Genomic DNA, 16,749 nt, shown 5'->3' on the forward strand with positions numbered 1-16,749 from the left:
AGCCCGATATTGGAGAGGGGAGAAAGGTTTGCAATAGTAACGTGATTATTCATGTTTTCATTTGTAGAAATAAATTATTTATTGGTTGTGCATCTTTCTGCATAAAAGACAAAAGGTGAAGCAAAGTTATACAAGTTAGATAAGTTACGATTGGCGTGGATCAACTGAACTTAAGAGTACTCTAAGTAAAGACTTATCCAAACAAAGCACAAAGAGTGAATAGATAATGAATTATAGAAGTGCTAAGCCCCAGAGAACCACCTAAGGTGAGACTGAATACATTTAGTCTGCCTATAATAAAGTGCTTTTTACAAGTATAAATCCATACCAAGGCAATATTGGAAGTAGAAGTGACACAACAGTCAACTTTATGCAAAAATCCAAATTCAATTATTGACTAAATCAACAGTACATTAAATATAAATACAAAAATTGCCTAGCCTATGTTATGTACAAATTTTAAATTCGTATTTGCGTCTAAATGCAAGAGAGTATTATTGTACACAAATTTACAAGAAATATTACACATTAATTATGTTACACCTTTACATAGTGGGATATTTAACTTAATTTAGTTTTTACATTAGGAGGGTTTACTTTTTACAATGATTGTCCTAGGACATTACAACCAACCCACCAAATTATGTACATTTCTAATAAATAACATACATAATGTGAATAAGGGCTACGATTGCAAAAATACGCAGGTTTACTAACAATTTTATGTAGGTACAGTAACACTTTAGTACAAAGCTGTTCGTTTTGAATTAAATAACTTATTATAGTTATATTTTGAAAAAGAATATCTCAAAAATGTATGTTTTTAAATTCAGATTCGGAAAGAAAACTGTAACTGAATAATTCACACAATTACAAAAAAAGGTAATACATTTTGAAACCAGCTTAAAAAAGATAGAAAAATGATATTGACAACCAAATAAACCAATTATAAAAAAATATATATTAGCTAAGATTTCACTTTGCGCATTTACATATTCACAAATTTAATAGGTTTAAAAAACGACATATTTATAAAATATGAGGCAAGTTTTGTAGTGGCCTAAAGATGTAATTGTTGAGAAAGTAAAATTAACTTTAATTATGTATGTATTACTGTTTCATTATTATAGATATATTTAAACTATCAAAAACTGTATCCTTACAGTATGCATTTATTAATATTTACCAAGGAAAACGTATGTATACACTGAACAACCTGTTTTTATTTAAATTTTAATTACGATAAAGATTTTTATATTCATAACATAAACAATACATTAGAATATGTATTATTGTTTTGTTGTAATTCTATTGTTAAAGTTAGTAAGTATACATAATATTATCAACATTTCGGCAGTAAACCTCGAATCAAAGTTCAAACATATTTTAATAAGATGGATTGAATATTTACCGAAAAGTGCTTCAAGTAAGGCTGCACATTGCGTTATTTGATAGTTTTCTCCTAGAAAATGGGTATTTAATTAAATGTGTTGAAATATTGGCAGTGACACAGTAATATTAGTTAGTGCTATTAAAGTTAAACACCCGTCAAGCTTTCACAATAACCACTGATCACAAATCATAATATACTAAAAAGTTACCACAATATTTCCACATGGAAAAAACGAATATAAAAAAAAAGAAAATTTTCAAATATACCTTTTTCTAAGGCCGCCTGCGCATGCTCAATAATTTATTACTGTATTGAAAATATTATTGTTGAATTTTGAAAATAGTCAATAATACCAATCCATTAATATTGGATGCTCAGTAGTGTCGAAATTAAAAGATTAAGTTTTTTACTATAATACATCTATTGTTATATGTAGAAATATTTAAAAAGATGTATATTTATTTTTTGAGGATTGATCCTGGGACTGGAGTCTACCGCGCTAACAACTCAGCCAAATACCGACTGGGTAGAACACACATTTATTTTGTATATTAACTGCTGTAATGTCATCAAATTTCAGAGAAATGCATATATGTGCGCATGTGTGTGCGCAGTTGCCACATAAAGTTGTTGATAGACTCGACAACAATCTGCCGAATTTGAGCTCGATCGGATGTCGGGAAGTGGTTTAATTTACATTCACTCATTCATGAAAACCAAATAGATGTATTTAAAAATGCTGACAGTATTGTTGATTTGTGCGCAGGCGTCCAAAGTTGAATGCAAAATAATAAATTAAAAAATTGCTGCATTAAAAGGTATTGTATTATGCAGTAATATAAAATTATGGCATTTCAAATTATTTTAGATTGATTACTAATGATGGGTTGTTTCGGAGAATTTGAACAATTCTTCAAATTTCAAAGTTAATTTCCAAGTTCTGTTATTATTTCAGTTCTGTCAAGTAACTGGCTTACAATGATTTAGTAACAGAACTTAAATAGAACATTCACAGAACTCGCATATGAACGTTGAAATTTGATGAATTGTTCAAATTCTATGTAACGACCCATCCTAAGTAATTACTTGTCACTGTTGATTGTGATTTATACATATTTAAAAATCAAAATTTGACGTCGGTGATATAAGAATAAAGAAAAAAGTACTTACTTAAAAATAATCATTTTTGAAATAGAACACACCAAAAAAAGTAAAGAAATTGAACAAGTCGGATAACAGAATATAGAATAATATCACATAATAAACATCAATGGCGGGATGTGTCGGCTAGGGAAGGACGGGGAGTTAAACCTCGTCCCCCAAGTCTTGTACGCAGTTCTCGGCAATGGGAACAAACCTGTCGCCTATCTGAACCAGGAGGATGGTCTTGTCGACATGAGATCGCAGGTTCGGGTCTCGGTGGTTTGGAGTCCATCTGTGCACTACCTGCAAAGACAACAAAAACTTTGAATTGATCATGCCAGCAAAAAGGAACAATTATTAAAATATCACGTTTATGCTGAACAGCTCGGCTCTGGAACAATGATTTTGCGCAAATAGATATTTAAGCAATAGTTTGTGAGTACTGAGTGCTTATTGAAGTTCATAATATAATATCGGAGAGTGAGAATAATGCTGCAAGTGGTTACATATTATTTACCTGTCCGTCCATTCCTTGTTGGGGGACCCACGTGCACCAGTGGTTCCTGCCCCCCCTTTGCCTCTGATAAGCCGAGGGCCAGGTCACGTCGATCCTCCTCCCCAGGTTGATGCAGTCGTACACTCCAGCCGGGTCCACAATCACAACCTTACAACCTATGCTGATATGGTTCTTCAACTCTGTCTTCAGAGACTCGGATCTTTTCACTATCGGTTTCCGCGTCGAATCTTTTGGATCTCCCGCTATCCTCAATCCTGTTTCTTTCATAGAGAGTTCGCTGTATTTCCCGGCGAGATCGCGATAGCTTTCACGGTCGTGTCGCAGGTCTTTCGTGGCTTTCGCCAACTCTCTCGGACTCTCGCTTGAGCGTTTTAGAACGCTGTGCTCTGAACTTGATTCTACATTTCGCAGCGTCAGGTCTTTGGATGCAAGGTTGTCTATGGCTTTCTCCGACGTGTGTTGTTTGGCCATGAATTCTCGTCCGCTGGATCCGGCAAAGTCGCTGCTTCTTCTCTTGTGGGATTCTTTGGGGTGGTCGAAATGCCCTGAGAGTTTGAGGTTGGCGTTCCTGTTGGCGATTATTTGGCAATTGTCTCCGCCTGGATTGAAAGAGAGGTCTTCGGTGGAACTGTCGGGAGTAGGAAAGCTGGCTGCTGTTGACATCTGCGTAATTAAATAATTAGTTAAACAATTATGTGGAGTAGGTACTAAATTGTTAATGAATAATTTTGGCCTTGATAATAATCAATTTTGTACCCAAAAACAATAATTTTCGTAAAGAATAACTGACGCCATATACAAAATAACGCGAAAGTGTTAGAATGCAATGGATCAAAAGAAAATCAAGTGATTGCATCAGCCACATTGCGATGTTTGTACCTTAGCACTGCTAGCTCTGGAGTCCCCTCTCTTCAAGGCTTTGCTCTCCCGATCTTTGGAGTGTCCCGCTCTCTCCTGAGGTTCACGGATACCTTCTCTCTCGGTTGCACTCAGCAGCCGGAAACTCGAGGGTCGTATTCTATCTCTCTCGCGGTCACGTTTGGATCGTCGAGCACCATCTCTGGCGCGGTCGCGAATTGACAGACACTAAAACAAAAAAAGAATGGTTAATTAAATCATAATATTATGAATCCGAGCATTTATAAGCATACTGATGGTGGCTTTAATTATATTGCTTCCATTTTAAGTTTGGATGGTGATATAAAATATTGACATAAGACTGTACAAAATATATTTGCATGATTTGATTTCTATTATTGTTACCTGTCTGGAGTCCCTCGCAGGGAGCGGGGGCCCCGCCTGTCTCCAAGAGGGCCCCCGGACCACGGTCACGGGGGGGCGGGAAGGCTCGTACTGCGGGACTTCCCTCTCTGCTCCGGGGGCAGCCTTTGTCTCGGCGAATTCTCTGATGGTTGTATAGGCTGGAGAAAGAACAGTTTTCGTTTCAATGTTTTAAGTTGGCAGAGCTTCAAATGGAGCAAATTGCTTAACCAAACAAAGCTAGAGGGACTGTGATATCCCCAATTGGGAATATTCTTAGGTAGAAAGAAATAGAGACAATTGAATCCAAGTTCTCTACTCCTCAGGCCAATTTGTTCACTTTTGGGAACAACTCCTGTAGATTTCATAGAAATTGTTGTTTCTCCCTTACTGTCGTGGTGAGAAATATGATCTAAACGGTGTTAGAAAGAGAAAACACCGCGCTTTATATTCAAATCTAAAAGTTTACCACAGAAAACGTTTAATGTACACCTCTACGAAACTTTGTGAACATTTTATTAATTATTTTTACATGAAATGACAAATAAAGTGAGGTGACAATAACGTTTATGATACATTTACTAATAAAATATGGGTGCTTTTATTTATTTTTCCATCTGAGTAATTTTAGGTGAGCAGGTGAGCCAGTTTTAAAATGCTTTTTGTTTTCAAAAATTATATGTTCATTTCTAATGATAAAATTTGAAAGCGTATTTCATCACATTTCAAAAACAGTTTTTAGTTTTCGGATACATTCAGAAATTCCATTTATTAGGATTTTATTGCAAAGCGGAAAAAATCTGACCATCTGACAAATATGCCAGAGGCCTGAGGGGTTAAGTGACATACGAACATCGAGGGGGGTAATGCACATCCCCAAACAAAACTAATATCTGACTTACTGAAAAGGGCAAAAATAAGTATAAAATTACCACCACTGTGCTGTATCTCAAGATGGGATCCTCTTAACAAAAACAATTTTTTCTAACCAAAGTAGGTAACAATAATGATTCCTTACCTGTTTCCGACTCTTGTCTTTCAAAGAACAGCCTGGCAGCGCTGGTGATGGGAAGATCCGTGGGTCCAGCGACCGGTGGCTGCTCTCGGGAGCCTAGGAGGCCGGCCAGAGAGGCTAGGGTCGAACTGCCGGGCTTTCCGACGCTTGCAAGGCTGCCTCGGGTGCCCGCTGGAATATCACATACAAATAACATATTAGAATTCATTTTGTAGAGTTTGACAAATGGAAGGTCACCACAACTATTTAAAATGCGTTAAATAGCAACAACAAGATTGTAACTTATTACGTGGTATAATCACCCAGGTATATATTTTTCATGAATTGTTACGTAATACAGTCACCGTACATTAAAAAAGGTTGGTCACTCTAACCCCACTCTACTCATGCCAGATGGTCGCGGCGTGTTCAGTACACGTGACAGACCACCCACACAGCCACCGCTAGCCCGAGCTCATAACGACCCGTCGCGCGGCAGTCCAAATTCGACCCCGGTTGCATCAAGTGTCTTTAGCGAGCAAACTGCAACGCTCGCAAACATGGCGCGCAAATTACGTGATATTAGAAACGATCTCCTTCTTGGATATAACTAAATATTTCGCGCAGCCAATTCACAAAACATGTTTCGACACGGCAACTCAAACCTTACGCAATGGAGTCTCGTTTCCGGTAAATTCCTCGTGCGTGACGATGCCAAATTAACCGCTGCCCCCCTTTGGGAGCGCGGGCTATCTCCAGCTCGACACGTCAGGCCAACCCCTCATCAGAACTCTAGAAACCCGTAAGCTTCTTCGGCATACCCTTTTATTGTGTTCAAATCCATTAACTTCATGTAAAAATCCCCGTTTCACCCGGTCGTCTTAGAGAGAGAAGAGAGTAGAGATTCTATTTCAACCCTGTGTTTCTTTAGATGATTAATACACCTTGTGCCTTTTACTCATGTGTTATTATTTTGTGATGGCCTTTCCAAACTCCTGACCGATGGACGAAGTAATGAATAGAGAAGTTCCTCACCCCTGATCGTATTCGAGTTTCATCTGCCTACCTTTTTACTGAGCTAATCAGTTTATAACCCTGGTTCGACTCCAGGTGTTGGGTACCATAACATAGCACAATATAATAATTATTACCAAATAATGTATTAAAAAAAATAATACTTCTAATGTATCAATAAATGCCCTGGAAAGAATCTCAGACTTGTGATGTCGCGAAAGAAACCATTCATCTGTTCTGAATGCAATTACTAATGTTATCCAAATTGACCCTGGTAATAAATTACATCTTTGCGATTCTTTCAAGGATAAAGAAACCATCCTGTCACTTCGAATGCAATCAACAATGTTCTCAAAATTTGTTTTGACAGCATCGCCATTCCATTGTAAGAATATTATGTACTAAATACACAATTTGGCTGTCTTGAAACGGGAATCCTTCCCAGTTGGACAGACAGAGGTTCATTTTGTTTTGTATTGTTTGTAATTTATATATATATATAAAATAAATAATTAAATAAAATAAAAATAAAACAATTTATAGAAATTAGTGGTAATCTTTGAAAAGAAATTGTATTCTAAGGTGATGGTTCAAACCACATTTAAACTTGTTATTTTTGAACCCTTTGTTACTGGGATAGTGACTGAATTTTTTTTAAATATATTTTTTTGATGTACATATGTACTCATACCAAATAAACCATTTATTAAATGTTAAATCAAAGTAACAACTATGTGGAAAAGAAGCAATATTAAAAAAAAAACTGTGTTAGGTCATTTTTCCTGTCAAATTTCAAATTCGAAAGTCAAGGATTATCTCACATGTTTATTACGTTTTCCAATTGTTAACCTCTTCAAAGCAATCTGTCCTATCATGCAGCATGTTGTGACACAGTGAATGTGTTTTAGTGAAAGTTCATGCATCACCTATGCAACATCCTCACCGCTGGATGACATGTGCGTGGAGGAGGTTAAACTGTGAGTACAGTAGAACCTCGTTAATTCGAAATCCACGGGACATCAAAAATCAAATTAACAAATTCCCACGTAATTCGAAATTTAAGTAATAAAAAATAAAAAAGACGTCGAAAATCGTGTTTCTTGGTCGCCCCTTCAAATCCGGGTACATATTATCTTAAGAGTAAATCCGTATTAATACGATTTATTCCTTTATTTTAGCAGCCGGACTTTTAAATTCAGATAGTCTAAATAAATTCGTAAAAATGCAATATATTTACATGTAAATCGATATTTCGCGGCCGATTACGGTCGCGGCCTACCCTTTAAATTAAGATATTCGTAAAAATATGATAAATTTGAAATTTTCGACAAAATAAATTTCGAATTAAAAAATACATTTTGCATGAAAAAAATTTTCTGCGGATATTTTTTTGGCGAAAATTTCGAATTACGCTTTTTTTCGAATTACTGGGGTTTTACTGTAGTAGTATAATGTGGTGACTCACATATCAGACTGTTTCCCAGCGAGGTGCGGGACAGCTCCAGGGTGTGATGCGGGGTCTGGTTGGGATGCGTGTTGCTGGTGCTGATGCCACACTCCAGCCCGTTGCTGCCACTACCACTGGAGCAGCCTTCGCCACAGCGTCGCCTCATCCTGAAATAAATTAAAAGGTTGAACTAAAACAGGATTTTATAATTCAATAATACAATTCTGAAATTAAAATCCACCTTGCATCAGCTAAAATAGTGAAATCATCATATTCATACAAAACCTATACTTATAATGATTTTGTATCATGGCATGTCAAAGGTTAATATTCTACCTTCCTCTTCTCCACTATCTTCAGCCTCACAACATAGTCAGCCAGATGCCATAGTCTCTTTGGCTCCAAACAGTTGGGACTCTTGTGTAATGTTCACATAAAAAAGATTTGACTACTGCGATAGTTTGTCTGCCTAATGTACTTTTGAACATACTGCAAGTGGTGTCTAACACAGCAGCTAAATTTGTCTAATGGTGTGCAAGATACTAAACATTCTGGTACCATCAAGACTCTAAAAATAACGAAGGTTTAAGGTCGAACTGCACTAGAGCGTCGCTGCGTTGCACTACAGCGCGTTGCGTCTACATGAAATATTATTTTTACTGTTTTGCATGAAACAAACTGCACCAGAATGGTGCTTCACCGCGCAGACAGTCTGCATTTGGCTTTCGTCGTGTATATATCGGACAGCAGAAATTTTATTATATAAAATGTTATTGACGAATCTTTGATAAGGTTCTTATCACCCTACACTGTGCTGGAATTATTACCATGGAACTCAAATGATTAATTTTCGATCACACGCTTTATTTAAAAAAAATGTCTTTGTTTCTCCAAGCTCTCGTGCATCCTGTTTACAGATAATACATTTTATTTCTGCCTCCTCACATAGCAAAGAAACTGTGATAATATCTTCTCAAAGTCGTCCGTATTGTTCACCAATGACAATGCAAATTGTGATACACTAGAGAGTAGTTTAAGAGGTTACTCATAGATGGCACTAGATAGTAGTTTGAGGCTACCCATAGATGGACATAGCAGTCGATAATGCAGGGATTGAGTTTATAATAAATAGTTTTGCAACCTTATTCTAAGGTCGAAGTCCAGAATAATTTTTACCGCCTGCTAAAGAAGCCATCAGAGCTCATTGCTATCACAACCATAGGAGATTTATTAGAAGAGTTGTGAGACAAACACAAATGATTGTATTAAGATGATTTGCACTGCCGCACTACTGCAGCTGTAGTGCAATTACTAAGTGACACTTCAGTGCGGTTCGACCTTTATTATAATTATTTAGTGTCTTACCGTCTCCACAATCCCATGGCATGCCTCTTGATGGTGCTGAGCGTGAGAGCTCCGCCCACTAGCGAAGTGACTTGCTGGTTGGTCTCCACGTAGGAGGTGGTCAGGGGGGATACGTAGATGGGGTATCCGATGGGTTGGTCGCACGATGAGTTTATAATGTTGCGCAGGGCCTGAAAATAATTCATTGATGAGTAATTATTAATGGTTTTATGCTATTGAAGTGTTGAGAACACTTTTCACAGTGTGAAGATAATATTATTATGTATTGATTCAGCGAACACTAAACCTTGCGTCCAAAAAGCAAAATTTTTAATTTCTTTTATTTAATAAATCAAAAACAAAAATTTTATCTGAAATCATAAGATTTGTAAATAGGAACTTAAATACCTACCTACTTAATTATACATGAACTATAATATATTTTACATAACATGTTTTAATTCAAATAAGGAATTATACAATTTATCCAAAGAAACACCACTTTCTAAGTGACAATTCTTTTTTTCTCAATCTTTCTTCAGGGAGATAGGTACCGTAATATTGAAAAAATGCAAATAAGAACGTCCAATTAAACATGACGATATCACATTTGAAAAAATAACCTTTACTAAACCACTAAAATGGCCACCATCTTGTACCGAAAACGGAATGTATAAACAAATTTACAGACAGATGAAATGCAAAAAGGTTCCAGTTAAACAGGACTTCGCTACACTCTGTCAAATAAACCATTTTAGCATAAAGTATTAGTATAAAATATTATTCAAATATTCCCTAATAGCAAATTTTTTTTTCTTCATTACGACGCTCATGAATAATACATCAAAATATTGTCTGCAGGTACTAATTTCAGTTGGTAGATTTAGGAGGCTTAATGGTGTGGAGATGAAAACCACTTCACAGGATATATATGGAAGAAAGGGAGAAAGCATGAGACTGGGAGGAGTGGAGGTATCTACATCTCTCACAAGGGCTATAAGACCGATGACAAGGATATACCTTTGCTTTTGGTTTGTAAATATTATTGCTTTGCAAACCTGTTTAGCGTTCTGTATGCTCCCCCTCTCGGGATTCCTGTTGCGCAGGTACACCAGCTCCTGCTGTTGACCCGCCCACAGGCCTCGCACGCACTCCCTGTTCAGCTTGATGACGCGGAAACTCAGTTGGCGCTTGTTCAACATTATTATCTTGTATTCATCGCTGCCGTCGTCCATTACGTGTCTGGAACAAACATATATTGCATAAGGAACTGGAGGGAGACATCAGAACACCACCGGCAGGAGTGGAGACGATTCCTAGAGGCAGATAGTGTTGTACCATTGATGAACGTATGTATCAAACAAACATAAACTGTGAGGTATGTTATAAAAACATAATGAAGAATATGACTTAGAATTTAATAGGCAAGGGGTGACCTAACATATATGGCTATTATATAAGGGAAACTCTTACCGAGAGGCAACCTTCAATTACACTTTGATTAGTAGCAGAGTGCAAGTGAGTTTTGCAACAAAGTGTAAACGGACACATCAAGTTAGTGTTTAGTGACAAGTGTGGGTGCTTAGTGCGAGTGATAAGAACCACGATGTCCACGATCCATTTTTTTTTGTTTGTAGTGGCCTGTCAAATGCTTAGCACAGACGAAAATGAAGTGGACAGTCTATTGATTCCCATTAACAACTTATTTTCTATTTCTGATGTGATGATGGAACCATTTGTTTACCGTTTATTATTTCTCAAGATTCTAAGTGCTGTTCATCGTCTATTTACTTCAAAATTATTTATTTCAAAATCAGCGACCGACACCAATGCAACTATGCATGAACTTAACACTTCTACTATGTATACAGACACTAATCACTTGATACTAATAAAAGAGTAAATCTACCTCCAACCCGACTAAGGATGATGCATCACAGATCGTTGAGTTTTCTCAAATGAATTGCAAAAATTGGGGAGAGAGTATTTAACAAATTATATTCAACGGTCCGGAATGACAGACTCCTAACAGTAATAATTTACCTAAGAGCCAGCAGATGAGGCGCTCCCCTCAGGACGTTGTTTCTCCAAGTGGGTGAAGCCTCGTGGCAGATGACCAGACAGGCCGTGTGACAGCAAATGGCGGAGTACAGAGCTGGGCAGCTGCAATATTCCTCGGGAGACATGAAGTGATCCTGAAACATATCATTTATATTTATTCATACACTTAATTCTGCTTTTAGACAAAACACTGTGTACCAGAAAACCGTGTTAAAAAAATTCAGTACGTTAAGTATTGAAAAATGGGAGAAATCTAATGAGAATGGATATTTCCATAAAGTGGACCGAAGTGGACCCATTCGAGTAATAATTGCTTGAAATTTGTATTGGGCAACAAAAAAAGTCAACTCACTTGATGTAACTTGAGTGCCATCCTCACAGCGGGGGCCAACACGGAGTGCAGCAGGGACATGTCGGAAAATACCCACTCGTCCCTCACACACGTTATTCTGAAGTCCCCTTTGAAGAGTGCATGAAGACCGTACAGGAAGAATTCCACACTGAAAAATACACAAATTGATTCATATTATTTAAAATTCAATATTCAAACAATATCATTATTGGTGCTACAACTCTTGAAAGTTCTGGCCGCCTCTAGAACTCCTGCTGCATCCCTCAAGTTTCTTACACCTAAGGATGCAGTTTTCGCCACAACTTAAATCAGTGTGGAAACCCTATATTCGAAATCATCCATATTTACTTACTATTATGCACTATTATTTATTATTATTAAGGCGATGCACTACGTCGTGTGATATTTTGAATCAATAACACACCTTACGTAGATGGCGATAAGGCTTAAATTCCCATTTAACACCATCCGCCTTTTTTTTTATTTTTATAGTGAATACCTCACAAGAGTCCCAACTGCTCCCGTCTGGAGCCAGTGAGACTATGGCATCCCCAATTGGGGGATGTTGTGAGGCTGAAGGTAAGTGGGGAAGGGAAAGAGGAAGGTGGGGAAGTACCTGGCTATTCAGATCTAGTCACTAAACACGGCTAAAGCCATTTGGAGCTACGTTTCAATTCTGAATGGTGGTCTTACACCAGGGCGATACTGGTAGTATCTTCCACTCTGGAAAATATACCGCCTGTTTTGATTTATGCAAGAAAAAAACATGGTCAAAAAGTGCCTTTTCTTTTATTTTGTGGATGTTCAGGCATAAATATTTAATTTTTTTTCGATCATTTTATAAATAACTTAATTTGCCACATTTTACAATAAAATCATAACCGGAAATGGGTTCTTAAGTAGGAGATTTTGAACTTTAAAGCAGTTTTCATAGGCCTTATACATTATTTTTTTCTGGGCAGACTATTCGCAGTATTTAATTAAAGCATCTGAAACATTTCTAGGCGACCAAATTTTCAAACCAAAAACACATGATTTTAAATTACTACGTAGTGCATCGCCTTAACTTAAATACTTATTATTTATTATCTACCTATTTTACTTTATTGTGTACTTAATTTCATTATTATTATAATATTTACTTATTATTATCTACTTAATTTATTTACCGATTTTAATTTTAATATTCTTATTGTTATTTTTTGTCAATAATTATTCATACTATTCCTCTTATCATTGTCAGTATGGTCACTCTATGTTTGTGGCTGATAAGCCACTACAGGTACTTTGTAATACTTATATAGTTTACAGTAGACTGTTATTGTTCCCAACTATAAACATACTGCCCAGCTGTAATTTTAGTTGGAATAATTGTATTTAGTGTTTATTTTTGTAATAATTTTGTAGGTTTATATTTTTCATTTAATTTATATATGCATTATTTTTTTCCTGTAAATGTAAAGCTGCACATCTCTACACAGGAATTCCCTAGAGAGGTGAGCGAATTATGATTTCATTGTATTACGATCTTATCCAAAGCTGGACACAAGAATGCAAGTATGACAAGAACTAAAGGAGTAATATTGTTCCTACCTGGACACCGTGTTGTGGCTGGCCGCCCCGAGGCTCCTCCGGCCCACGAGGCTCAGGCCAAAACACAGAGATACCAGGGCAGAGTCCCTGGCTATCAGCTTGTCCCCCTTTAGCTTGTAGAGGTCGTCTCGACGCATGCCGCAAAACGACACCCATTCGTGGTAGACGGAGCAGAAGGAAGCTCTAGGAAAGAAAAGCAAATTGACTGAGATCTCGCACGCACAAGAGTCTCACTTACAGACTTTACCTTGTAAATTTTAGTTAAGTTACTGTACTCTGCTTACCGCTAAATATGTACAAATTATAAAAATGCCATTTTTTTTTACAAAGTTGTATCCGGCAGTGAAATATTGATCCAAGATAATTCTGTTTCAACTTAAGGTAGGCGACAATTACACCATACACATCATGGCTTGGCCTATTTCAGCATATCTCTAGCCATACACTGGGAATGTATGACGAGCAATATGCTAAAATAGGCCAAGCGACAAAAATATAGCGTATAAAATAATAATAATATAACATATATAAAAATATATTTAAAAAAAAAAAAATTATGTGCGATTTTGACCCTTATGTATAAGGAATTTGTGTGAAGAACAAGGTCACAATCGCTTGGGCTATTCTCGTTCTTTACGCAGCAAATACCGGAATGACTTCTAGCTTTTCAGATTTTTTACAAAGAATTTTTCTGTGGAATGCCAACGAAATATTTTCCGCGTTTTTAGTGTCAAAGCGTCTTCTTTCATTATTTTTGATATAAATTTATTGTGGAAATAATAGATTTGAGGTATCATCAGAAAGATAGTAAAAGATATCTACATTATTTTGATGTAATTTTTATAATATTTCACCCAAGAAAAGTGATGAAAATTAACTTCGTAAGAAATGTCAAAATTTTTACGTCATAATGAATAATTATATTTTTAGCATTATTTATTTACAGGTTTCTTGTACAAAATAATATTATTAGTAACAACAGTTGTATAAACTACCGAAATCTGGAAGAATTGTTATCATATACTTATATAATGCGACACAAAAAAATTTAAGTGGACACTTGACGTTTGATTTTGGAATTTGAGCTTTTGGAAATTGGGCTAGGAATTTCCTGGTACACCACAGGTTAATTGTTCAAATTTGTTTAAGTTAAAACAAAGTGTTATGTAAATAATTTGTGTGTAATAAGAAGTAAGTGGAGTAAGTAAACTTTACCCAAAATTCTAACCAAATCAAATAATGTTAGCTAAAGGAAAATTTGATATGATGAAATGTAATGTCTGACTCACCTTGTGATTCCTGAAGCTCTGAAATGTAATGTCTGACTCACCTTGTGATTCCTGAAGCTCTGAAGTCATAATCCTCATCCAAATTTAGATTAAAGATGGGATCCAGGTCAATGAAATTCCTGTCCAAAGTTGGCTTCAGTGCTTCCAGAATACTAGCTGATGAGAGCCACTCTTCCAGCTTCGGTGACTGAATTGTGTAGAATATTATACTCTACAAAAGAAAAGAAAACACATTATTTTCACGCCCTGGTGCACTATTTTGGAATTCCTAGCCAGCTTTAGCTTCTTGTTTGAATGATTTATTTATAATCGGAGAGCTAGCTATGGGAAACCCCAACACATCAAATAATAAGGAATTAGGCGAAGGCTTGTTGGCCTATGCCATCTTTGGGGATGCTGTGTGAGGGTATTTTAAAGAAAAATAAGGAGAGGAAGTTCTGGGAAGGAAAAAGGTATGAGAGGTGAGTAGGAATCTAGGGACCAGTGTGTTCAGGAGTGACGGACATTTATTTTTTATTTCTTTTTATTTAGGAAGCAAACAGTCGTACAGTAAAAAATTATAACAATAAACATTCATATGTTCTAGACCAATTAAGTTCCATTGAGTTAAATGTTGATTTAGTATTTTTTACCTACACAACATATTAAATGGCAAAAAAATAAACATAATAAAGAAATACATAAAATTAAAAACAAATAGAAAAAAATACAACTTTTCGCATAGCTATACTATTCACTACGGGTTTTTCACAACAAAAAAATCGAATAAAATAAAAGTATTTTTAATTTATTAAGCTGAGTTTTATATGATATCAAGTTATGGTTGATAATGTCTACATCTCTAGAGGCATTGTGAGTTTCACAGATACGTACTATTACAGAGTTTTGCGCATATTTGGATTTACAATGTGGTATTCTAAATAAATCGTTCGATCTGGTGTTTTGCTTGGGGCAACGAAATGCAATCCTTTCTAACAGATATGATGAATCAACTAGGCAGTTCACGATTTTGTGTAAGAATAATGCATCAGAGATTTTTCTGCATTTATATAAAGTGACAGGGACAAATCGATGGTCACTAAAACGATACGATAGGTGTTTCATAAATTTTTTCTGAATATTTTCAATGCGATCAATAAATGTTTGATATTGAGGATTCCAAATTACTGAGGCGAATTCTAGTTGTGACCGTACATATGACATATATAACAGAATTAGGGTGTGTGCTACCGTAACAGGCTTTGTAATGCGAATAATGAAACCCAATTGCTTATAAGCTTTTTTTAGAATATTTTCAATATGATCCCTAAATAACATTATTAATTAGAATCTAGAATTACTCCAAGATCTCTTATTGTTTCTACTCGTTGTAGGGGTACATGGTTTAGATATAATTAACATATAATCTATCCTTCCCACTGCGGTGCAAGGCGATGGGTCAAGAGAAATCAGTTGAAGAGATCGGTCGGAGAGGTCAAATGGTCTCCCCAAACATCCTCTCCTGATCTGGCAAGCCGCCCAGCAGGTAAGCAGGCGCATCATGAACACACCCTGGGCACCCCTGCCAAACCACCAAACGTGGCGAACCACTTGGGGTGACCTATAAGGGGTCGGTTATCCAATAAATGGTTCCCAGGGCGGCAATACCCAAATCCGCTTCCCAAATTATAGCTGGTGTCAAGTAGGTTTCATTACATTGTAAAAAATAATGACTGCATTACATACCACAAGAATTATCTGAATTTTCATTGCCATACGTTATAAAAATGACACGGTACTTGAACAGTTCATTGTGGATATAAAACAATGAAGGTTTAGGACGGGTTGTTTCACAGAATTTGCAGAATTCATCAAATTTCAACATTAAGAAGTCCCTGGCCAATAATGATATAATAATAGAACTTGAATATAACCTTCACAGAATGATTTGTTCATATTCCGCGAAACAACCCGACCTTAGTGTTTGTTTGCATTTTTCTTTTTTTCTTTCTTTTGACTAACTGCTCGAAACATTTTTTCCATTTTCATAAACAAACAAACCCTCCTACATTCAGGCTTGGGATTATTTGTGTTCTTTTGTCTATTCCACAACAATACAACTTCAGGAAAATATATACACGGTGTCCGGAAACTCGTAGTACAAGCGGGAAACTGGAGAATCTACACCACATGGGGAACCCAAAAAAACATAGTTTTTTGATTTGAGCATTTTCAAAAAAAAAAAAACCAAAAAAAAATATTTTTCGGCTATTTTAGGGTTAAAGTTTTTTCTGGTGTTTAGGGTTGAATAACAGATGTTTTAACCCTGCAGAGCAGAAATATTTTATGATTACACCGGGTTA

The 16,749-nt window shown here is 36.2% G+C and overlaps 1 protein-coding gene across 1 annotated transcript in view; it reads right to left on the bottom strand.

The window, feature by feature from the left end:
• Positions 1–918: 918 nt before the first annotated feature.
• Positions 919–16,749, bottom strand: part of LOC149415441 (protein pecanex-like) — a 33,978-nt gene continuing 18,147 nt past the window's right edge. The window contains exons 9-20 of the mRNA XM_089642625.1: positions 14,449–14,618; positions 13,119–13,301; positions 11,526–11,673; positions 11,156–11,307; positions 10,171–10,354; positions 9,134–9,303; positions 7,787–7,935; positions 5,332–5,499; positions 4,317–4,474; positions 3,933–4,139; positions 3,054–3,716; positions 919–2,839 (exon numbers count right to left, since the gene is read on the bottom strand). Of these exons, the coding sequence (XP_089498751.1) occupies positions 2,699–2,839; positions 3,054–3,716; positions 3,933–4,139; positions 4,317–4,474; positions 5,332–5,499; positions 7,787–7,935; positions 9,134–9,303; positions 10,171–10,354; positions 11,156–11,307; positions 11,526–11,673; positions 13,119–13,301; positions 14,449–14,618 (2,493 nt within the window). The 3' untranslated portion in view covers positions 919–2,698. The remainder of the gene's footprint in view (positions 2,840–3,053; positions 3,717–3,932; positions 4,140–4,316; positions 4,475–5,331; positions 5,500–7,786; positions 7,936–9,133; positions 9,304–10,170; positions 10,355–11,155; positions 11,308–11,525; positions 11,674–13,118; positions 13,302–14,448; positions 14,619–16,749) is intronic.

This window comes from Hesperophylax consimilis, chromosome 18, assembly GCF_061612785.1.
Source record: "Hesperophylax consimilis isolate HC1 chromosome 18, BYU_Hcon_1.0, whole genome shotgun sequence".
Lineage (NCBI taxonomy): Eukaryota > Metazoa > Arthropoda > Insecta > Trichoptera > Limnephilidae > Hesperophylax > Hesperophylax consimilis.